General features: G+C 53.0%; 1 protein-coding gene and 1 long non-coding RNA gene across 3 annotated transcripts in view; one reads left to right on the top strand and one right to left on the bottom strand.

Annotated features, from left to right (window-relative positions):
• Positions 1 to 24,025, bottom strand: part of COL4A2 (collagen type IV alpha 2 chain) — a 158,699-nt gene that overhangs the window by 39,170 nt on the left and 95,504 nt on the right. Inside the window, exons 5-16 of the mRNA XM_070800477.1 lie at positions 14,525 to 14,659; positions 14,398 to 14,442; positions 12,128 to 12,244; positions 10,569 to 10,640; positions 10,197 to 10,232; positions 10,031 to 10,093; positions 8,270 to 8,305; positions 5,508 to 5,549; positions 4,617 to 4,715; positions 2,020 to 2,055; positions 1,417 to 1,467; positions 237 to 281 (exon numbers count right to left, since the gene is read on the bottom strand). Of these exons, the coding sequence (XP_070656578.1) occupies positions 237 to 281; positions 1,417 to 1,467; positions 2,020 to 2,055; positions 4,617 to 4,715; positions 5,508 to 5,549; positions 8,270 to 8,305; positions 10,031 to 10,093; positions 10,197 to 10,232; positions 10,569 to 10,640; positions 12,128 to 12,244; positions 14,398 to 14,442; positions 14,525 to 14,659 (777 nt within the window). The remainder of the gene's footprint in view (positions 1 to 236; positions 282 to 1,416; positions 1,468 to 2,019; positions 2,056 to 4,616; positions 4,716 to 5,507; positions 5,550 to 8,269; positions 8,306 to 10,030; positions 10,094 to 10,196; positions 10,233 to 10,568; positions 10,641 to 12,127; positions 12,245 to 14,397; positions 14,443 to 14,524; positions 14,660 to 24,025) is intronic.
• LOC139186254 (uncharacterized) lies at positions 1,224 to 4,717 on the top strand. Of its 2 annotated transcripts, none has more exons than XR_011569821.1 (3): positions 1,224 to 1,635; positions 4,311 to 4,457; positions 4,577 to 4,717. It is a non-coding gene; the product is annotated as an uncharacterized lncRNA (long non-coding RNA). The 2 variants fall into 2 exon arrangements; XR_011569820.1 differs by having other exon boundaries at positions 1,230 to 1,635; positions 4,327 to 4,457.

Here is a 24,025-nt window from a genome sequence, read left to right as displayed (position 1 = left end):
GGGGGGAGGTGACCGGCGGCCTGGGGCGGGGGGACCCCGTGCTGGCCTGCCAAACGACAGAACATGTGAGCGAGCCCCACGCCTCAGGGATGATGGGGAGGCGTCATTTCTGCTCCTGCACACGTGGGGAAGTTTTAGGGGGGGCGTTTTTTTCTGGGAGGCCCCAGTCTTCACATGCGACCTCTGTAAGGGTGTCTCAGGCCTGGACTAGATCGCATTTCACGCCCCAGACTTACTTTCTGTCCCGGCAAGCCTTTCTCACTGTCGATGCCGGGGGCACCCTGGATTGAAGAGAAAACAGAAGCGGTGACAGCTGAGAACATGCAGCGACATTTCCTGGGCACTGTCACGGCACCTGCCTGGCTAAGTCAGTAAATCCTTTGCTATGACAATGCTGACTCCATCTAACGTCCTCTCCTTCCTGGAGGAGAGGCATCAATTTAGTGATGTTTTCACCTCATGCATCCTGGCTGTGACTTAAGAACCGTGGAGAAACCCATAAACACAGCACAGGCGAAACGTACAGCCAGAAGGCGCCCTGCACCCTCGTGCTCTCAGTCTTCGTTCTGATTTTTGGAGCTGACACTCGTCCTTGGGTGGCTGTGGCCCGTTGCCCCAAGGTCACTGTCTTTTTCTCTAGCCCGTCTTTGCCCACCTTGCCAGCTCACTGTGGGGTGGACTGGGCCAGCTGACCGAGCTCGGGCCGGTGGAGGGCGGTGTGCCCTCGGGCCAGGAGCGACAGGGGGCAGAGCCTCGAGAGAAGACTCCCCCCCACCCCATCTGCCCCACCGGGGACGTTTTTCTTGGACTCTCGGGGCAGCAAGAAATTGACTTGGTTGGATATAGCCTCCATTTCTGTTACCATGGAGTCATTCGGGCTAATACAAGCAGAAACGCGTCTGAGTTCCGTTCATGTCCCTCCTCTGAAGCGGGGAGCACGGTCTCAAAACCCCCAGTTACTGGGTGGCAATGCTGTGTCGGTCAGTGCAGGCTCAGGGTCGCAGCCGACAGCCCACGGAGGGGCAGGACCCTGACAGTGAGCGTCAGGGATCGGGGTTGGGGGCAAACCTCTGTATTTTCAGGCCAGTGCTGCTGTGCACCGAGGGCTGGGGGCTCCAGGGGCACAGACTGTGACGTGACAGCAGGCCGCGAGGGCACGCTGCACAACGCTGGCAACAGAGCCAGGGCCTCAGAACAACCAGGCCGAGCAGGGCCTCTGGGGACAGCCAGTCAGTGTGCCGTAGATCCTGGCAACAGAGCCAGGGCCTCATAACAACCAGGCCGAGCAGGGCCTCTGGGGGACCGCCAGTCAGTGTACCGTAGATCCACAACACACGCTCGTGGGCATCAACTGTACCCCAACAAGCAAGGAAAGGAAAATAAAGTCAAAGCGCACGGCAGGTGCAGAAACTTTACCCGTGGTCCCGAGAAGCCCACGACGCCTTCTTCTCCCTTCAAGGAGACGCCCTAGGAGAGAACAGAGAGACCACGCTTCACGGTCTGCCTGCTGTGGGGGCTCATTCTTAGTGGCCCCTGCTGCGGCCAGCCTGCCTCTGTCTCTCCAGCTCCACGCAGGACGTGCTCCTAGGACGTCTGCAGTCGGCTGGGATGGTCATCACCGGGCATCGTCCCCTGGTAAGTGGCAACGGGGAGGACTGGGGACTCGGGGGCAGCGGGACCCAGATCAGGGAAGGCAGAGGGGTGACACGGCCGGGCCCTGGCCAGGAAGCCGCCACAAGCCCGCCCGGGCCTGCCCTCCACCGCACTGCTCTTCTGAGCGGTTTGGGCTCATTTATGAGCTTCAGAAGAGGGTGGTCAGCCGGTGCTGACTCTGCCGAAAGAAGACATCCTGACACTGTTTTCTGAAAAACTGAGAGAAACGATCACCCTTTCCTGCCACAGACGCGTGGACTGGAGACCAGAGCTGTGGGTTGGTACGCCCCGGACAGTCTAACATTGTGATGGGACCCCGGAGAGCGCGGGAACCAGGAGAAGAAGCATCTTTATTCCTTGACTTACTATTCTCCCTGGTTCTCCCTGGCTGCCTTTTTCACCCTGTGAAGATACGAAAGACAAGAAATGCTCATTAATTCACGAATAGTATTTAAAATGGGTCAGGATTTATGACATAAGGTGCACAGTATTTTATACAACTGCAAACAATGAATATAAACGGATTGTAACAAACGACTCCCTAAACCTCTTGGCTTCAAAATTCACATTTTCTTGGATTTTCACAATATCGACGAAATTGTGTGTTATTCTGATATGATCTCAAGACTGTCTCTTTTCTGCCTGTGAGTTTCCTGCAGGGCCCACAGTGGCAGGGCAGGTGCCTGGGGGACAGCCCCAGTGATAACAGAGGGGCTGTCATTTGATAATGAAACAGCGAAAGATCATTCAGGTGAAAGAGGATAAGGCAGTGGAGTGGGGGGAATCCTCTGAGGACAAGGCTCATCAGGAGCGAGTTAAGGTCCTGAGCGAGAGTGGCTTTGGAAAGCAACGTCAGTTTTATTTCTTTCAAAATAATTTTCTGTCTTCGTTTTTGGCTGCGTGGGGTCTCCACTGCTGCATGGGTTTCTCTCTAGCTGCGGTGCATGGGGGCTTCTTTGGCTGCGGCGCGTGGGGCTTCTCTCTGGCTGTGGCGCATGGGGGCTTCTCTCTGGCTGTGGTGTGTGGGCTTCTCATTGCGGTGGCTTCTCCTGTTGTTGAGCACAGGCTCCAGGGCGTGTGGGCTTCAGTAGTCACAGCCCCCGGGCCCTAGATTGTGGCTCAACGGTTGTGGCGCACGGGCTTAGCTGCTCTTTCCCCACCAGGGATCGAACCCGTGTCTCCTGCATTGGCATGTGGTTTCTTTACGACTGAGCCACCCATGACGTCATTTATATGATCAATTTCCCCCATTTCTCTCAGTCTAAAATGGGGAAGGAAATGCAGTGATGGGTCCGTTCATCCATCAGTCCTAGGACAGCTCCCAGGATCCTGCAGTTCCGGGCTGCCCCCTGCAGGCTGGCCAGGGCCAGCCCTGGGACCCGTCGCCTCTGCAGTTCAGTCCAGTTCAGCCCCTCAGTCGTGTCCGACTCTTTGCGACCCCATGGACTGCAGCACGCCAGGCCTCCCTGTCCCTCACTAACTCCCGGAATTTACTCAAACTCATGTCCATTGAGTCGGTGATGCCATCCAGCCATCTCATCCTCTCTTGCCCCCTTCTCCTCCTGCCCTCAACCTTTCCCAGCATCAGGGTCTTTTCAAATGAGTCAACTCTTTGCATCAGGTGGCCAAAGTAATGGAGTTTCAGCTTCAGCATCAGTCCTTCCAATGAACACCCAGGACTGATCTCCTTTAGGATGGACTGGCTGGATCTCCTTGCAGTCCAAGGGACTATCGAGAGTCTTCTCCAACACCACAGTTGAAAAGCATCAATTCTTCGGTGCTCAGCTTTCTTTATGGTCTAACTCTCACATCCATACATGGCCACAGGAAAAAGCATAGCCTTGACTAGATGGACCTTTGTTGGCAAAGTACTGTCTCTGCTTGTTAGCATTTCCTCTTAGCTGCAGAGAACAAGGAAATGTGGTTCAGCCGCTCAATGATCTCAGCAGGGTCGCACCTGCTCCGGCCTCACTCCATCCTGGGCTATTGTCCTGACACTGGACGGGGGCCCTACTCTGCTGATGGTCAGGTCCCCCCAGGAGCCAGAGTCCCTCCTGAATCCACCCCGATGACCCTGGAGGCCCTGTCCTGCCTGGTGGTCCAGGGCTGTCCTGCTCGCAACCTGGCTGGCACATGACCGTCCACTCTGGGCTCGCAGCAGCCGCTGCCCAGGCTGCTTCTGTTAGCGGTCAAGTCACTCATAACGCCGCAGCTGCACAGACTCACGTCCCCTGTGGGGGGGTCCAGCCTGCCCTCTCCCGTCCGTCCCCCGGCATTCACACCGCATCTTGACAGATGCTCGAGAGACAGGGATCAGGGTCTACGTTTGGGATTTTTGCTTTGGCTCCCGTGACCTTTTATGGTGCGTCTCAGCCCGGCCACCACCCTGCCGCCCTACGAGGTCAGTATTCTACCAGGTCAGTGCTTCGGTCTTTATTAAGCACAAGGGAACCAGAAGGCTTAGGACGGGTGAACGGTCTGTCTGAGTGAATGAGTGATAGAGAAGGGTGTTAATTTTTATTTAGACTCTAAGAGGATGCTTTTAATCAAACAAAACATTAACAGAAACTACAAGAGTCAGAAATCTGACTTTGACCCAAGAAGCCCACAGGGACGCTCCATGTCAGCAAAACGTAGGCTTTCTTTTGCTCACACAGCTCCATGTCCTGGCAGTGAGCTGTGCCGCGACCACTGGCTACGTCTACACTAGAGACTGAAGACGGAGCTGATTCTTAAATGGATCCACGTGTTGGTTCCAATTCATCATGATTACGAGCAATGATACTGAGACGCCTGCGACTGTGGTCAGTGCTTTCAAACACGTAATTTGCTAATTCGGTGGGGAGGGCATTTCCACTTTGAATGTGACTGTTTGAATAAGACCAAAGAAAGCCACATCTTTTCCTCCTCCTCCTCCTGTTAGTTCAAATGGGAGCGCGTCAGTCTTGCTGCAGCCCCTTTACCTTATACTGCTCTGGGAGAAGCTCGTACACCGGCGTGGGCTTCTCGACGTAACCGTTGTCCGGTGGAATCCCGCCGGGCCCCTGCAGTCCCATGTCGCCCTGTGAACGGTTTAGCAAAGCGATTGTCTTTAGACTGAAGGACACGACCGAGGTTGAATAAAAGCACGATCCCACCGCAAACTGCTGTTTCTGTCTTTGCGTATTATCACACGTACATCAATTTTAATAGTTTACAATCATAAGATAAAAATCGTATATAAGCCTGGATGGCAGGGGGTTTTGGGGAGAATGGATGCATGTACATGTACGGCTGAGTCACAACACTGCTAATTGGCTGTACCCCAACGTGAAACGTTTTAAAAACGTAAAAAGATCACATAGAATAAAGTAACAGTAAGGTAAGATCACTTGATTTCCACTTGCATTAACAATCATTTAGAATTTAGGCACATAAGCTGTTTAGCTTGGTCACAATTTGCGGTTGCATTTGCTTCAGTGGAATTATCTCCTTACGATGAGTTTCTGTACAAGGAAGTCATTCGGCCTGTGCGCCGAATGTTTTGGTGGTTACTGCTGTGTTTTATGCTACTGCTTTCTAAGACTGGTGCCCAAGACATAAATCAGAACGGGCGTCCCAGGTGGCACTAGAAATAAAGAATCCACCTGCCGATGCAGGAGACGACAGAGGCGCAATTCATTCCCTGGGTCTGGAAGAGCCCTGTCTTGCAGATTCTAACCACCACTGGAGCCTGTCTGGTAACCTGACACTTGACAATGATTGTTTCCTTTCAAACGGGGTATTTGCAGAGCACCTCAGGATAACAGCATAAAACGAAGACATCAGAATGAGCCATCAGTATTTCCTAATTCAATCTAGTAAGTTTCCTTTACCTTTTCACCTTTTTCTCCATAAAAACCAAGTCCTCTGTTGCCCTGAAAGACAGATGGCTTCTGTAAGTTTAAAGTCAATAATCACAGTGAAATGAAATTGTCTTTTTTTAGAAAAAGAAATCTAACATCTGTGTATTTGCAACGTCACTGGACAACTATCCTTCCTAATATTCTGGCTTCAGCTCCCAGGAGCGAATTAACACAAAAGGAAAAGAAATGTCTTTTCTTTTGCTAATTCCGTATATAAACGGTGTAATGCAAGTCTGAGTCCAGATATCACATAAAATGAACGGGAGCAAATCGAGACGCTGTACGAGTTGCAGGAAGTGGCCCCTCACGTTGCGCTTTGAGTGTTCACTAAAACTAAACCTTAAGTGACAAAAATTGTGGGTTCATAAAAATGATATACTAGTGTTTTAGTAAAGCTCTGCTTTTAAGGAATTTGTATTTTACACTTTAAGCAAAACCTGAAAACCTGGGCTAAGAACAGCTGCTCTGTCACCCCTGGGGACACGCTGCAACTTGCTTCAGATTGCCGGTATATTTTACTGCTCAAATCCTGATGACCAAGAAGCTGACTGTTAGTGACTCCCTCCTTGCGGCCCTGGGCTTTGACAGTCCAGGGCCCCTGCTAACTCACTGCTAACTCTCCCTCAGTCCCCTGGACCACAGGGTGTGGACATCACCGAGGGGGAGACTGTCATCTCCTTGGACCGAAGCCTCACGGCGAACAGGTCATGGAGCTCAGGTCTGATCCCAGGCCTTCCGACTCTACAGGTCGGGTCTCAGAGCATCTCCTTGGGTTCTGGCCCCTCTGGGCTCGGAACATAGCCGTTTCCTGCCTGGGATCCCAATCTGAGGACCGTGATTCATACTCTCCTCTGCCTCAGGCTTTCTCATTTTGGTAAAACAATCCTAAATTTCACAGGAAGATGTCCTAACTCTCTTAATGATGGTGTTCTTTGGGTTTAGCCAAACTTTTCATCATCCGTTCTGCTTCAGAGGCAGACCGGGAAGGCGCCCCGGCGTGTATTTGACGGTTTCATGAGAGGAGCGTCCACGCGTGGGTGGGAGGGCTGACCGCCCGCCAGGTGGGCCACGGGACAAACCACGTGCAGCTCAGGAAGGCCCATGTCCCCTGACTGCCACGGCTCTGCTGCCCTCCCGGGGCTCCTGTCCCCGCCGAGATGCAGGATCCCGTGGGGCCCACCCAGTCTCCACACCACGCAGCCCCCTGCCTCTGATGCCCTGAGTTTCCACAAATAGAAACAAAGCCTTTCACTAATTTTTGCTTTCTCTTTGCTTCCTTCCCACCTGGCTGGGGAGCTGAAATCAAAGCACAGAAATGCAGCCAGGCCAGATGAGAATGAGATCTGCTTGGGACCCCGACATCTCCCTGCCTCGCGAGCCAGTGTCCAGGGCACCAGGAAGTGACCTGCTGGAGGCCTGGGGCTGTTTGTGCTGCAGCCAAGTGGGGATCTGAGGCGACCCTGGGGCTCCCCGTCCCATCCTACATCTGCGTCTCTTGGCTCTGGGCCGTTCCCAGCCCGCCCTGGGTGGCGGGACAGCGGGGAGCCGGGTGGGGGGTGGGGGCGGGTGGGCAGAAGCCTTAACGAGCTCCAGCCGCAGCCGGAAGCTGAGTCAGAGATGATGGGAGCTGGGGTCGGGGTGGTGACAGCTGAGGTCTCCAGGCGGCAGGGAGATGGGGTTTCTGTGGGTCAGGCCTGGGAATGGGCGGGCTGGGGAGGCGTCCTTGGCTTTACACAGGCCATGGAGTGGTTCTGAAATGTTCCTAACGGTAGCCCAGTATTTCTGACTCATGTCGGGATTTGACCAAATACATCCCTCGCCAGCCTCCTACGGCTTGTCCTGGACATTTGTTTAACTTTCCCAGGTCACCTCAAACCCAAATTCTGCCCACGTTCCCGACAGGCCACCAACTTTGTGGTGCACCAGCCCACTGAACCGTCTTTCTCTGATGGAAAGAGGAGGGTGTTGGGGCAGCCCACTGAACCGTCTTTCTCTGATGGAAAGAGGAGGGTGTTGGGGCAGCCCACTGAATCGTCTTTCTCTGATGGAAAGAGGAGGGTGTTGGGGCAGCCCACTGAACCATCTTTCTCTGATGGAAAGAGGAGGGTGTTGGGGCAGCCCACTGAACCGTCTTTCTCTGATGGAAAGAGGAGGGTGTTGGGCCAGAGCCTGGCTTGAAAGAGGAGGGTGTTGGGCCAGAGCCTGGCTTGAAAGAGGAGGGTGTTGGGGCAGCCCACTGAATCGTCTTTCTCTGATGGAAAGAGGACAATGTTGGGCCAGAGCCTGGCTTGAAGCTCCCTGGATACACCCCCAGAGGCTGACAGCACGCTCTGGGAGGGCCCACCTGCACCCAGGTAGGAAGAAGGCCCCCAGCTCCCCGCACCACTCCAGCTCTGTCTTGCCCTGTTCGTGAGAGAGCACGTTATGGGTAAGCAGGGGTTGTCCCCGACGTACATTTCTAATCACACATTCCCAGCTGGACTTTCATGCGGCCACAGGAATGCTGTGTGATTTGCAGACAAGAAGTCATTCCACGCATCCACTTACTTAATGACTTCATGCATGGATTTATTCTTGGAGTTTAGAGCCTTGTCTTATAACTCTATATACAGTCCTCCTCATGAGACAAACGACATACTTGTCAGCCAGGTAGTTCCATGGTCAAGAAGGAGACACAGAAACATGCGAGGCCCCGGTTCCCTCCCTCACCCACCGCGTCTCCAGTAACTTACTGGCTGTCCTTTGGGTCCAGGGGGTCCAGGTGGTCCCTGCACAAACACAAAGAAATCTGTCAGCTGTTTCCTTTATCCCAGGACCCAGATGGCATCTGCTCGGGAGCCCTGGGAAAGCTGTCCACTGTGTGTTCAGCACACCGTGGAGGTTGCGAAGAGCCTTCTGGCACATTCGTCTCGGCGGGGACGCGGGGCTGGAGGGCGGAGGACGGGGGGTTGGGCCCGGTTCTCAGGGTCTGCGGCTGCCCGGGCACAGCTGCTCCTGGTTTGCCTTTCTGAGCTCAGGCTTTTGACCTGACCCGGGTCCTGCTCACGCTGGCTCTGCTCCCTCCACGAGGCCCCGGGCCCATTCCTCCAGAGATGGCCCCTGCTGGCCTCCCATGCATCCCCCTACCGGGCACCATCTCGCACTTCCCGCTGCTGGGCTGGCAGGCAAGCACACACAGAGTTAATCTATAGCCGGCCCCTCGGCAGGGCTGGGAATCCGCCCGCCAGGATCACCTCGTGCTCCTGCGGAGCAGTCCCCGCCAACGCCACTGAGGGTGGAAGCTTTACACGTGCCTTAGAAGAGCCAGGCGTGTTGATGTAGAACAGGTGGGGGGCAGGGGGCCGTGGGAGGCCTCAGTGGTTCGTGTGAAGACCCGGAGGCCGGCACCTCAGCTCGGGGAGGCGGGGAGCACCCTGCTGTTTATTTCCCGGAACTGTGTGTGTAAAGCAGGGGACCCCCCGCCCCGAGGCCCGCGTTCTGTAAACGGGTGGCTGTGTGTGTACAAGGGCTGAGAGCACCTTGAAACATGAGCCTGTCTCCTTCCCTTCGGCCAAATCTCAAGGCTGGAGGGCTGCTGGGGAAAACGACCAGCACGGCCCCGGGGAACTGTGCTCCGTAGAGACTGATCGATTGTTGCGACTATTATCCGTGGTCTGAGGGAAGCGAATGAGCACTCCCACCCCAGCTGCTGGTGTGACGGACCTGCCCTCAGACACACGTGTCCGCTGTCTCTCCGCGGGTCCCACGGCCCCCGTCCACGGCCACCTCAATCTCGGGGCACGGTGTTCTCTGAGAAGGACTCTCTCCCCTGCAGCCACAAGCTCTCCCTGAGTAACTTAAGGCCTGATTGTCTTATTAATAAAAAACGTGGACTAGGAGAGAGTCGGGCGCTTTGCAGGAGCCTGTCCACCTCTCGGTCTCTGTGCAGCGGGAAGGATCCGCAGTGGCCAGGCCTGGGGACTCTCCTTCCTTGGGCAGGCCCTCCTCCAGCCAGGGGTTTGGCTGCCAAGCCTTACTCCTGATTAGACTTGCAGGAGGAGGGGACACCTGTAGACCGCCACTCAGGTGGGGCCCGAGGGTCACTTGGTTAACTGATGTCCGGCGTCTCACCTGTCACGGTGGCTGTGCCCAGCTGCCTTACCCCTGCTCTGAGGCCTCGCCAGCAGACCCCATTTCCTCCCTATGGACCCGCGGGACACTGGTCTGCTTTGCTCGGGATGATGGGTCCCTGTCAGCTGGTCAGCTGTGGGGCTGGGAGAGCGTGTGCCTGACTGGAAGGGCTCCAGACCAGTGCTAGGCCAAAATCTGACCTAGCTGGCGTTGAGTCTTCACTCTCAACCTTGATGGCGGCAGCGGGGACAAGGGACGGCCTGGGTGGTCTTGGCGACCACGTGCGTCAGGCACGCTGTGAGGCCTCCGCCAGCATCCGCACTGCCTGCGTCTCAGAGGATGTTCCACACCCACGAGGGCGAGCACGTGAGCCTGGAACTTACCGGTCTTCCTGGGGCTCCAACCGGACCCATCTGTCCCACGGGCCCAGGGCGGCCGGGAGGCCCCTACGGACAGGCAACGGAGAAGGCGGTTAGGGAGGCAGGAGGGGTGGAGCCCGGAGCCCTTCAGGCTCTGCCCGGTCTCTTCTCTAACAAAAGCAATGCTTACCTGCAAGCCGACCAGTCCCGGCTCTCCAGGTTCCCCCTAATGGAGAAGAAAGAGTTTGAAGAGTTTCAGCTTTTAAGACTCTGTGGACTTGGTTGCACTTTACTTCAGTGTTGGAAATAAGCATATAAAACACACCGGCTGTCTAAGGACTCGGTGATGTCAGGTACGTAGACAGCCGCACTGCCGTGAGTTTGAGGAGGGCGGCCCGCACTTAGTGTAAGACGGCCGACAGCGTGGCGGCCAGCGAGAGGACCTTGAAATCAGTGGAGATTCTGGCTTGTGGACACTGTGTGTCCCCCCGCTCGACTCAGAGGTCACTCTTAATGGGGAGTGTACACGGGGCTCGGTCATGCCCCGTCCCTGCAGACTTACCCTGTATTTGTCGCGGTCCTCTGAGGACAGAGCGTAGGGCTCGCCTTTCTGCCCTTTCGGTCCTTGGGGCCCCTGAATGCGCACATGCGGCATAGAAAGAAAAACAGCAACGGTCCGTTACACTCAGCGCAGTGACATGATGGGAGTCACTGCCTGCCCCCGTTCATGGGTGATGTCCAGCTGTTCTTATGGCCAAATGAGACTATTCTGAACATCCAACTCTACCTTAACCGCGAGGTGAGACTTTTACTTTTGTATTTACCCAACAGCATCTTTCTTAAAGTTAAAAGAGAAATATTCAACAGGATTTAATGTTCAGAAACCCAAGTAAAGGTTCAGCAAACGAATACTTTCCTCTCCCAAACTGTCCCTTTCCTTTGTCATGATACTATTCTGTGTCTTCTTTGCATTCGCGTACTGAAATATCGACACATACGCTCCGCAGTACTATTTGTGGCAGAGATTCTGGGTCATCCGTGAAAAATGGGATTGTGTCGAGTATACTGCGTTGGCCAAAAAGTTGGTTTGGGCTTTCCGTGGCATCTGAATGAACTTCTTGGCCAGCCCAGTACATGACACACAGGTACAGAAGCACACAGGCCTTTTAGTATCTACATATAAAACCTGCATTTTAAAGTGCCTGATACATTTATTGATAATGAAAGCTATGATATTAGAATAGAGCAGAGTGTAGCTTATTGATAAGTTGAATCACGTGGAAAAGAAACAGCCGGCAAATGGGGAGCTGGAGGGCAGAGGTGTGAAGATAACCAGAAATCGGTCAGCTTCAGGGAAATGCAATGAAGATTGTTAATGCTGCCCTTCCCTCACCTTAAAATGCTTTTTAAGTAAAAAGTTTTGCCAAAAAGTGTTAGTTTAATCCTGAATTTGGAATATATTGCTATAAGGTAGCAACATATTATCAAAAAAGATTGTTGCACAGACCCTAAAAAATAAATGAGGTCATGAAATAGATCATTATGTGAAAGTTCTTCCATTAAGAAAAGTAAAGTCTACCTTGTATATCCTGGAGAACAAAACTGTTTTTTCATGTCACAAAGGATGTTAGAATCTAATAAAATGATGACTAATAGAGAAGTCCGTTCAAGGTTTAAGCTTTTTAAAATTTTAGTTCCACGATTCCACTATTATTCTTGCTATTTGAATGGGAGGAAGTGATGGTATGCTTGGGAGACAAACCCATTACCTTCTACTTAACAGGCAAAGGACAAAGGGGAAATGGAGCTCTCTGAGTCCAGCACGCCTAGATGTTGGCAAGAAACCTCAGCAGCGGAGGTGTGCTCCATCCTGACTGCTAACCGAGGGTGGGCAGCCACCGTTTCTGGGGTGGAAAGGTGGTCTCGGCACGTGCCTGCTCCCCCACCCCCAACACCATCCTGCAAGCAGGAGGCAGCCCGCCCTCCGGAGAGACCTTCCCTAAGGCAGTTTCTCAAGGGGGTCCTCGGCGGGCCCTCCCAAAAGCGAGACCTTTCCTGCATTTCCACCACCCAGACTCTGGAGCCGACCAGCGGAGCAGACTGAGCGCTGCCCGTACTCACGCGGGGCCCGAGGAAGCCGCCAGGGCCCGGGGGTCCTGCGTAGCCCGAGTCGCCCACGGTCCCGTTGCAGCCGTCATACCCAGGAGGTCCTCTGGGTCCGCCTTGCCCGGGATGGCCCTGGAAATAGACAAGCCATTGGGCCTCCAGCCCCCAGGGGCTTAGGTTTCATGTAACTGGGATGAGGCAGCTTCAACCCTTCTCAGAAGAGATGCCTCCAAGCTCCTCATCTCCTCCTGAATTAGCGGTCTGCTCTCGGCCTTCCTGACTTCCCTAGACTGGATCTGAGACATTTGAAATTGCATGCCAACCCGATCTTAATTTGAGCTTGTCCTTCAAAGGAAAATTTCAATTCTATTGAGCTAAATGTCCATCTTGTGTTCAACATCCAAGCAGGTCTATTTCTGGGTGATACAGCTCTTAGATTTTACTGCACATCAACTTTGCTTATGACTTCTTTTTTAAAATTTATTTATTTTTAATTGAAGGATAATTGCTTTAAATATTGCATTGGTTTTCTGCCATACATCAACACGAATCAGCCACAGGCATATATGTCCCCTCCCTCTGGAACCCTCCTCCCCCCTCCCACCCCACCCCACCCCTCCAGGCTGTCTCTGAGCACCGGTCCGAGCTCCCTGAGAGAAGCAGGGAAACGCACACATTACCACATGTAAAATAGACAGCCAGTGGCAACAGGCTGTAAATGATTCTCGGCAGCAAAAAGTACCGGGTCCCTCAAACCTGTGTTTGTCAGGTGGTCAGATACAGCAGCGGGGTTTACGTTAACTTGCTGTGAGCGTCTCTCGGATTCGGCATCGAGGAGACTGAGTTTAGCAGCCCTGACGTTCCAGAGAAAATGACCAGGTATCTGTTTACCATGATCACCCCTCCAGGTGATGATTCCCTCCCTAGTTTGAGAAATATTTGCTTCTGACATTAAATGAGCACGAAGTGGAAAAAACCAACGGAAACACGCCACCCGTCAGTTACAGTACGTTTCCACAAGGTCAGTCCATCTAAAGCTCAGCCTTCTGCTTCCAGAAGAGCACAGCGAGGGACAATCCCAAGAGGCCAAAAAAAGTAGGTTAAAAATGGGCAACCTCATCGGAGGCAGCTGGTAAGAAAATGCTCTGGTTATTTGTTTAACCCTTGAAATCTGCAAATTCTTCAACTCTGCCAATTTCTCAAGATTCTGACTCATGCACAAGTTATTTCCTTAACCATGCACAGCTGTGTGCTGTCACCGACGTGTCTGTTTGAGCCCCTCCCAGGGGACACCAGGGATCATGGCCATGCGGGTCTCACGTCTTGGTGGGGGGGGCTTCCTTTCTTTAGCTCTGCCTCCTGCTGCAAAAATCTCCTTGAACGTGGAGCTAAGGAAAAGCGGCAGTTCTTTGACTATTGTCTCCTCATACCCTTCCCCCTTTCTTCTGCAATGGGGCAGCCCCACTTGTGTGCCTGGAGTGTGTGTGTGTGTGCGTGCATGTATGAGCATGATGACAGATAACACGTGTGGTGCATGTGTGTGCACGCGTGTATGGGCACGCTGACACGGCACGGACATCGGCATGAATGTGAAGTTCTGGAGGCAGATGTCCTTAAACATCAGCTATGCAGGGATGGAGCAGGTCTGAATGTGGGATAAACACATGTATCCCGGAGGCTGAGATGGGCAGGAAGCCGTCCCTGGGAAGTCTGCCCCGGGCCCGAGGAGGAGGCTGTGAGTCAGGCTGCTCTGTTTATTTTCTTGTGCCACGAGAAGTAAAGTAAACTAGGTTAGAAAAACACATTTTATTGCATTCTGAGATTTTCTCATGGACAAAGCATGCCTTTCGTCTTCTCTCTGCATGGTTGCTACCAGGAATCTGAGCCTCTGCACAGACTTGAGGGCAGTCCCTGCTCTGGGCAGGACGGCCTTCCACTCGGGCGGTTCTGGAGTTCAAGCGCGCTGTGAGACCGGCTCCTCACGGCCGCCTGTGCCGCCTGCAGCTGGTTACCAGTAGGGGGGGGCTCCCCTTTCCCCCTTGTCGCCTCTGCTCCCAGTCCTGGGAGCCCCAGTTTTAGCAGAGTAGCCTCCATGCCAAGTCCAGAAGACCATTTACAAAGGAGGCAGTTTGTCCAAGAGATGAGTGGGTTCCAGGGGTTTACCCACAGGTGGTGTTGTTATAGACAAGAAAGGGGACACACGTTAGAAGTGTGTCTGTGCGTCACAAACGGGTTGTTTTGCACGTATACGGTGCTTTGCAGTTTTAATCTTATGAAAAACTTACGGGAATTCCGTCGGCACCAGGGAATCCCGAAACACCTCTTGGTCCCTGTAAAGAAGACAAACAGACTTCAGGCAGGCCAGGACCCGCCCCCGCCCCCACAGAGAAGCGCCCACGGTCCCATACGCACCACGTCTCCCTTCGGGCCTGTGATCCCGGGGGCTCCTCTTTGGCCCTTGTCACCCTTGCGGCCTTGCAGTCCTGGGAAGCCCTGTAGCCCGGGGGGCCCGGTGTACCCCTGGGGGCCCACCGGCCCTGGCTGGCCCTGTGGGAACAACACTCGGTCAGTGTCCACAAGTCATAACCACGCGTTATGGTTATGGTTATTGGAACGTCTCCAATCATGCTGCTTTTGAAACTACACTTTTCATGCTTAAAGAGCTATACTCTTCAGAGAGCACTCTGTAAATCACCATCTTCTTCCACGAGAGCCACAAAGTGATTCCTGGCTGAGAAAGTAACAGAGTTCAAAGGGGAGGAAATACTAAATGTGAGACAAAAATTATCCTCAAGTACTAAAGCGAAGTTATTGTGAAATGCTAATATTGGGTTGGCATGAAATAATCAACTGACTTGAAAAAAAAAAAAAAAGTCCTTTCAGTATAAACGAAGGTGCCAGACAAACTCTTGAGATCGTCTGTCTCATATAATGCACACAATGGCTATGGAGATGCAGCTAGCACCCAGATATCAACGTGACCCCCAGATGTTTAAGTGGTTAACAGTCTCTCATCCTGTGCACACACACCCCGAATGCACACACGAGTGTGTGTGTACAGAGAAAAAATAAAAGTCTGAAATGCATAAAACATCCATCCATAGCACTGCTGCTGCTGCTCCGTCGCCAAATCGTGTCCAACTCGTTTTGCGACCTCACAGACTGTAGCCCACCAGGCTCCCCTGTCCATGGGATTTCCCAGGCAAGAATCCCTGGGGTGGATTGCCACTTCCTCCTCCTGGGGAACTTCCCGACCCACGGATCAAACCCATGTCTCCCGCGCTGGCAGGCAGATTTTTTACCACTGAGTCATCTTGGAAGCCCTTGCATATCCCTTAGGATGGCTATGATTTGAAAAAAAGAAAAGACGAAATTACGTGTTGGCAGGAATTTGGAGAAGTGGCTCTGTTGCAGGGAATGGAAACAGCGGCCACTGGGGAAACGGCACAGAGGCGCCTCAAAAACGGAACAGAGAATCACCCGCGACCCAGCTATCCCGCTTCTGTGACCACACTCAGAAGGGTGGGAAGCAGAGACTTGGACGGATCGTGTCTGCACCCATGTTCGTGGCAGCATTTTCCAGAACTGTCAAAGGTGGAGGCGCGCATGGATGCATGACGGTTAAGCACGACGGTCTGTCCAAACAGCGGACTCCTCTTCACCTGAAAGGGGCAGGAAACTCTGACCCAGGCCACAGCATGGATGGACCCTGAGGACACATACTGAGCGAAATGAGCCCGCCACGCAGGGACAAACGCTGATTCCACTAACACGGGGTCCCTAGAGGAGTCACATTCGTAGAGATGGAAAGTGCCAGAGAGGTGACCGGGGGCTGGGGGAGGGGAGTGGGCAGTTAGGGTTTAATGGGGACAGACTCTCGGTTTGGAAAGATGAAAAAGCTCTGCAGACAATGGTGATCATGACTGTACAAAACATAAATGTGCTTAATGCCACGAAACTGCGCAAAAATGGTTACGCTATGCTGTGTACATCTTATCACAATCAAAATGAAAAGATTAAAAAGAGGTTCCAGCCCTCTTATTATTAGAACTAATTTATGCATTACAGTTCTACTTTAATGAATGTCCCAGGTTCGCCCAAAATGAAGAAAGTAACAAGACAAAACCAAACCCCAACATCTCTGTCTTGATTTCTTAAAGGAAGGATTGCTGTTGCTTCATTCCACAGGCCCTTTCTCTCTGAGCCTCATTCACTCTTGCATTTCAAATGTCTGTCTTATCTTTAGATTGAGGGGGCACTGAGTCACTACTTCTAGACTTCTCTTTTATAGCCTGCAAAAAGCCTTTCTTGTATAAACTGTGCCGCTAAGCCGTTTTTCTGTCCGGGCAGAAGTTTATAATCTGTCCTTGACACTGCACAGCGCTGGAGGGAAGTGAGCGGCTTCAGATGCAGCTGGCGGCGCTGCGTTCACATGGGATGGGCGGGGGAGGAAGGGCGTGGGGGACGCAGCCTGCGATGGCCCACCGCCCCGCGATGGCCCCTCCCTGCAGGTGCCGGCCCGGGGCGTGGGGCAAGCGCGGAAGCGGCTTTTTGGGGTGGAGGATGCAGATGGAGACTAAGATGGAGTTTGGCGGCTGAGATGAGCCCTGAGGCTTGGGGCCCTGTGTCCTCAGATGACAGGGAGCCTGGGCGCCTCTCGGGGCCGGTCAGCGTTTCACACATGGCGGGTTCTCTGCTCGCCCGGGCACCCCTCGGGGCCGGTCAGCGTTTCACACATGGCGGGTTCTCTGCTCGCCCCATAAGCGGTGCAGAATCCAGCCGGCGCTCCCCTGGAGTAGCCTGACCGCAAGCATGGCGTGGAGCCGTGCAGCCGGCGTGCTTGAATGTCTGGAGAAGGTGAGACAGGCTCAGGAGGACTGCGTGGCCAGCCGGGCCCTGGACACGTGGCGTCCCTGTCTGACGCCCGGGGCTTCGGGACGCCGCATCTGTCGGCGGTTTGGGGACACAAATGCTTTGACTCAGATTTTTATGGCTCTTCCTCAGCTATGCTTGTCTGTGTCTTGTTTGTGACCACAGACCAAGCCTCCAAGCCTGAGAGGCCCGTCACCCTCAGGGGCTTCTGTCTGTTAGTGGTCTCAGGGAGCAGCCTTGGGGACACAAGGATCCTGTTTGCACCGTTACTTTTTATTGTCCATAAACCACATCTCTACCCGAGGATGACTGTCTAGCACCAACCGTTAACCCAGATGGAGTACAAGCCTCTTAACGAGAAGCATCCCTTTGTCTCCTGTTCGTTGACCGTTCCTGGCTCCCTTTGATGGGGGGCCGATGGCGTCACGGCCTTGTTTTCCTCCCATTGTCAGTAAACTTCTTACCCTTGGCATCTCTGACGGGAAGTCTGGCTTTGGGAATAAAACTCCAGTCTTCCCTTTTCTGGAACACGCCGTCACTTTTTTCTTTTTATTAAGGTGAAATTCCCAAACCACAAAAGTATCCATTGTAAAGCGGCTTCTGGTACACTCACAGCGTCCTCCGCCCATCTCTTCTATCTATTCCAGAAGGCCTTCATCACCCCCAAGAATCCCACCCCCGCCTGCAGCTCTGGTACCCGCCCTTCCGCTTTTGGTGTCTGCGGGATTTACCCACTCTGGGTGTTTCACGTCAGTGGAATCATTCATATGATACGTGACCTTTCACGTCTGGCCTCTTAATACAAGGTTGTTGAGGCTCGTCCACGCCACAGCTTTGGTCACTACTTCACGTTTATGGATGAACACGACTCCACTGTGTGGATAAGCTAGTTTGTTATGAATAAACTGTGTGAGCACGCTCACCCAGCTCTCGAGTCCTGTGTTCAGTCCTTTTGGGTCTGTTACTTAGGAGTGGACCAGCTGTATCCCGTGGTGACTCTGAAGGCTTGAGGAGCTGCCAGGCTGTGATCCCGGCTCACTTTACATTCTTACGAGGAATGTGTGAGGATCTTCAACTTCTCTACAATCCCGCCGTCAATTGTTATTTTCTATTTAAAAAAAAATAAAGCCTAGAGGGTGTGAACCAGTGTCATTCTGAAGAGCAATGGGGAAAAGCCAGGAAGAGCCTGGAGGGGATCTGCATTATTTCTCGTCCTCCAGGATGGAACCCCAGGATGGTTCCAGCCCTTCACTGCACGCCCTGCGAGGCTGGGGCTGAAAGGACACACTCGCGTCAGGGTCCGAGCCCTGGGTGTGCGTGCTTTGGTCATCAGGGGTAAGATCCCCCCTAGGGGAGCCTGTGCCCGGGGCACCTGGGGTATCTGCAGAGAGCGGCTGGAGGGACCAGTAACAGAAAGGGCCCCCCTCTGTCCTGATCGTCATCCTTATCAGCTTCCAGCCTCAGACGGCAAGTCCCGATCGGAAAAGCTACTTCCACCTCTTCCTTTCATGATAAATGATGTTAAAAATAAAAAGTACCCCAGAAAAGGTAGGACTGTAGCTTAAAGGTCTTTGCATAAACTTCTAAAACTCCTAACACTCCCACAAAATACTTGATGAAAGTATTTCCACAAAATACTTCTCAAAAGCTAGCAGACACCTGGCAAGGAGTCGTGAGCCCGTGGGCTCTGGCCCTGCCTGCCCGAGACTTGATTTGTGTCGATGTATCACCTCCTAGGGAAGCGAAAACGAGAGTATCTTGAAATCCTCTGTCCTCCGGGATGGAGCCCTGTGAAAGCTTTCAACAAACGGTTCCTCTCATTTTACCCCCAGGACAACTGCGTGAAGTCAGCGTCACCCCCGCTTGAGAGGGGAGGTAACAGGGCTCTGGGGGGGTCAGGGTTAGGGATGACGGGTGCATTTAGATCTGGGGGGGATCCCATCTTCCATGACACCCTTGCTGCTCCAAGAGAGGTCGGGGAGCCTCATCCGCATCACCTGAGAACTCGAGGGAACTGCAGAGTCTCAGCCCCGCCCAGCCCTCCTGCGGTGGCACTGACGTGATCCCGGGAGGGCTCCTTGCATTGTGAAGTCTGCAAACCGCTGCCTGACCCCGCCCTCCTCCCCCTCGTGGGAGAAGGCTGGTGTCTCTTTATCTTTAAACTTTTAATTTTGCATTGGGGTATAGCTGATTAACAATGCTGGGATAGTTTCCGGTAGACAGCAAAGGGACTCAGCCAGACACACGTATCCATTCTCCCCCAAACTCTCCTCCCATCCAGGCTGCCACATGACATTCAGTAGAGTTCCCTGGGCAGGTATCTTCAAATAACTCTCTTATGCACGAGATTGCACCTCAGAAACAAGATCAGGCTTCCTGAGCTGGGCAGAGGGAAATCTAATATTTATGTGTGTTGAAGACTATTTCTAACTGAACTGTCTCGGTCTTAGGCTCTGGTGATAATTCCAAGAAGGGACACTCTGGGCACTGTTAGAAGTGAGGGGTGCTTACGGCCTCTCCCTTTGGGAAACCATCGTGGAGGAGGAGTGGGTCGTCCTGGCTGGTTCTGGAAGCTGGAGTCTGGGCCGGCAAAGAGCACAGGCGGCTTAAATACCATGACCCTGGAGGGAATGTACGGCATGTCCTGAGATGCTGACTAAGCCTTCATGCACTTGGAATTCTCACTTACGGGAAAAGGGGCAAAATATATCTGTGCACACGCTGAAAACTCCAGGACCTCAGCCTCTGAAATAAAAGTGGAAGACGGATGCTCGGTCAAGGTTCCGAGAAATCACGCCTCACCGGCAAACACGCCCAAGGAGGTGCCCTCTGCCATCCAGTTTATTAACCTGAGCACTCGCGTTGGGTAAGGGAGGAAAGAGTTTCATTTCTCAAGGAAGGCCGGAGAGGAGCGTTTCCGAGGCCCAGCCCGCATCACTGCACATCGGGACTTTTCATCTACGGCATGGTGCTTTCCTGGTAGGACGAGAATCAGCTTTCCATGCCAGCTTCTGAATAGTAGGAAATCCCTTCTCCTTCCTAAGGGTACTCTTCCTGTCTCACCTTTTACGGGCCCCGGGTGCCCCTCCAGGCGCCTGCATCCTCCCCAAACCCTGATGCCCCTCCTGCCCTCCACCTTCCCGCCCTTCCGATGCAGTGACCTGTGACCTTCGGGGGATTCCGGCCCCAGGCCCAGCTCACACTTGGAGCCGTTCACACACATCTGAGAACATGGCAAACAGCCCCAAAGGTGGGAAAGACCATCTTTTAAGATTCAGGAAAATATTTTGCTCAGCTAAATTTTAGAATCAGTCACCTTTCTTAGGGATGATCGTTAGGATTTGTGAGCAATTTCTGATCACCCGGCAGGGTGACATTAGCACCTATTCCAAGCTGATGATAATGTGATGGTTAGTACTGGACAGGACGTTACATGTAACTGTCAGTAAGCGAGTGTAGCTCGGTTACTACTGGACAGGACGTTACATGTAACTGTCAGTAAGCGAGTGTAGCTCGGTTAGTACTGGACAGGACGTTACATGTAACTGTCAGTAAGCGAGTGTAACTCGGTTAGTACTGGACAGGACGTTACATGTAACTGTCAGTAAGCGAGTGTAACTCGGTTACTACTGGACAGGACGTTACATGTAACTGTCAGTAAGCGAGTGTAGCTCGGTGACTGGACAGCTGCCTACTCCAGGCAAAACAGACAGACAGACAGACAGTTGGCTTAACTGATGTTAACTCTGCCGCCCTTTCCCTTAGATTCTTATCAATATACAGCAAGACATCAGTCCCACCCTGGGTGAAATCCCAAATGAAAGGTTTCACATGTTCCTCAACAAGGACGATACGGCCTCTCGGAACAGCTGCTGGCCTCCAAGACTGTCTCACAGACGGTGGTGCTGATGTGAAGGAAATAACATCCATATGCAAAGAAACCTGCTCCGTAGACAAGATGGAACACAGACCCAACTGTAAGGGTGGGACTGCGACAGCTTTAGACGGCGTAGGAGAGAATCTGTGACTCTGGGTCAGGCGAGGGCTGTGTCCGTAAGACGCGAAAGTCACAAGTCATAGGAGACAGAAAGCAGAGACAACATTAGATCTTCAGAAGGTTCTGTTTGAAACATAAACAGCAGGCCACGCACTGGGAGAGACACTCACAAGACACACGTGATAAACGGCTTTTATCCGGAATATAGACAGGGCTCCCAGAAATCAACAGTAAGGATAAACGACTTTTATCCGGGATACAGACAGGGCTCCCAGAGACCCGCAGCAAGGAGATGAACAACGGGACTGGAAAGATGGGTGAAAGATCTGAGCAGACTCTTCATCACAGAAGAGGTGCAGGTGGAAAACAGGCAAGCGGCTCAACACCATCGGTCATTAGGGAAAAGCAAATTAAATCCAGACTAAGGTGTAACTGAGAAGGCAATGGCACCCCACTCCAGTACTCTTGCCTGGAGAATCCCATGGACGGAGGAGCCTGGTGGGCTGCAGTCCATGGGGTCGCGAAGAGTCGGACACGACTGAGCAACTTCCCTTTCACTTTTCACTTTCATGCATTGGAGAAGGCAATGACAACCCACTCCAGTGTTCTTGCCTGGAGAATCCCAGGAGGAGCCTGGTGGGCTGCCGTCTATGGGGTTGCACAGAGTCAGACACGACTGATGTGACTTAGCAGCAGCACCAGCAAGGTGTAACTGTGGCTGCCAGAGCGGCTGACGTGCCCACACAAAGACTGGCAAGGCCAGTACTGCTGGGGGTGCAGAGAGAGCACGTCAGAGCCGTCGGGGCGCAGGCCTGGGGGGCTGAAGCCAAACACTCACTTGCAGAAGCCCTGGAGGTAAGTGCTCAGAGCGGTGCAACGTCTTCCAGCTGACAACTGGAAGCAACCTGACTGTCCTCAGTGGAAGAACAGACCGTGGTCCGTACATGAGACAGAAAGCTGCTGAGTAACACAAAAGGAAGACAGCATCTGATGCGTGTGAAGGCGAGGGGGGTCTCGAAGGCACTGCCCTCAGGGGAGGATCCAGATACAAGGCTGAGCTCCGTCTGTCCTGCTCATGCGATACTACGCTATTATCCTGGTTAGGAGATGTTCTAGAGACAGGAAGCAGAGAAGCAAATGCTACGTCAGGAGACGGAGGGAGGGGACAGACTGCAAAGGGCACGAAGCAACGACAGCAAAGCAACTGTGGGGTCCGAGACCTGCTTTATGTCACGACTTCGGTGCTCACTACATGGAAATGCGTGTTAAATTTGCCGGTTTTCACAGAATCACGTGAAAATTACATCTCAACAAACTTGACCTAAAATCAAAGAAACAACAAAAAAGGGGTCTGCTGAAGGCCGAGATGAAGAAGGCAGTTTCCGAGGCTCACAGGCAGATTGCACAGGACCCACAGGCAGATTGCACAGGACCGGTTCTTCTGTGGCATCCCCACAGGTGAATGGATAACACAGATAACATTGGTAAATGGAGGAAAAGAAGATGCTTGTAAAAGGATATATTGGAAACATCCGGGCTTCCCTGGTGGCTCAGATGGTAAAGAATCTGCCTGCAATGCGGGAGACTGCAGTTTGCTCCCTGGGTTGGAAAAGTCCCCAGGAGAAGGGAATGGCAACCCACTCCAGTGTTCTTGCCTGGAGAATTCCATGGACAGAGGAGCCTGGCAGGCGACAGTCCATGGGGTTGCGAAGAGTTGAACACGACTGAGCAAGAACATACACAGAAACATCCAGAAAGGTGCTTTTTAAGATGTGTGCCGAGGAAGCGAACCAACTTCAGGAAACCAAGACAGCTCTCCTTGCCTGGAAGCGGGTCTGTCCACGCGCGACCCTGACAGGGATTAGGACTGTCCAGCCCACGCCCGTGGGATAGCAGGGGCGGAAGCCCGTCAGGTCCAAGTTCGAGTCAGGAGCACCAGATTCACCACAGGTGTCACGGTCTCCATCGTGTGTGACTTTCACAAACCACGAAAGCAGAGGCGGTCACCTGTGATCGAAGACGCTGTCGGCTAGTTTATCTGAGATGAGGTAACTTGGAAACTCACATTTTAAAGCGAAGGAAGATGGATCCTCCCTTTTTCCTCCACCCACAGGACCAGCAAGCCTGAAAACTGTGCTCCTAGTTCCAAAAATAGGCAGCGCATGGGCAGTCAGACACAATGGCTTGAGCCCAGCGCGAGGCTGAGCTTTGTATAGTCTGGATGTGATGTGCTTGGCACAGGCTGGGAAGGCCGGTTTTCTGGAAAAGCCTTTCACCGCCTCTGTGCTTGAAGCAGTAAGTACACTTCATCCGCCCAAAGACGAATCCTTGCTTAGCAGACAGACTGGATTTCCTAAGTCTCTGGATTTCCTAAGGTCTCCAAGAAGGCACGGAGGAGGGTGGTGTGGATGAGCCGAAGGCCTAGGGGAGCAGAAATGGTGGCCAAGGAACAGTCTGGAAAAAGCTGATTCAGGGTGCTGGTTGTCAGGCTCCCGTGCATATGAAACACTTTTTCCAGCCCAGCAGCCGACAGCCTGGAAACAGCATCAACAACCAGAGCATCGTCAAGCAGCCCTGACGTTCTCATGAGTTACCCTACAAGGCCACCCTGGATGTGCCTGCAAGACTAGAAAGTGCCATGTGCCCTGAGAGGCAACTCTGAAGTCACTGGAATTATAAGACGTTATCCAACCATAAAAAGAGTGAAATAATGCCACTTGCAGCAGCATGGATGGAGCGGGAGGCTGTCGCACTGAACGGGGCAAGCGTCACGTGGTGTCGCTCACACGCGGAATCGGAGAAACGGTGCAAAAGGACCTATCAACAAAACAAACAGACTCACAGCGATAAAGAAAACAAACTTACGGTTACCAGGAGGGAAGGGGGAGAGAGATGAATGGAGAGATGAGGACTGACATGTACGCACTGTGGTCAGACATTTGAGTCATGTCTGACTCTTTGTGGCCCCACGGACTGTGGCCCATCAAGCTCCTCTGTCCATGGAACTTTCCAGGCAAGAATACTCCAGGGGACCTTCCCGATTC

The sequence above is a fragment of the Bos indicus genome, chromosome 12, assembly GCF_029378745.1.
Source record: "Bos indicus isolate NIAB-ARS_2022 breed Sahiwal x Tharparkar chromosome 12, NIAB-ARS_B.indTharparkar_mat_pri_1.0, whole genome shotgun sequence".
Classification (NCBI taxonomy): domain Eukaryota; kingdom Metazoa; phylum Chordata; class Mammalia; order Artiodactyla; family Bovidae; genus Bos; species Bos indicus.
Note: the sequence above shows the minus strand (reverse complement) of the source record. Positions and strands in the feature narration are given on the sequence as shown.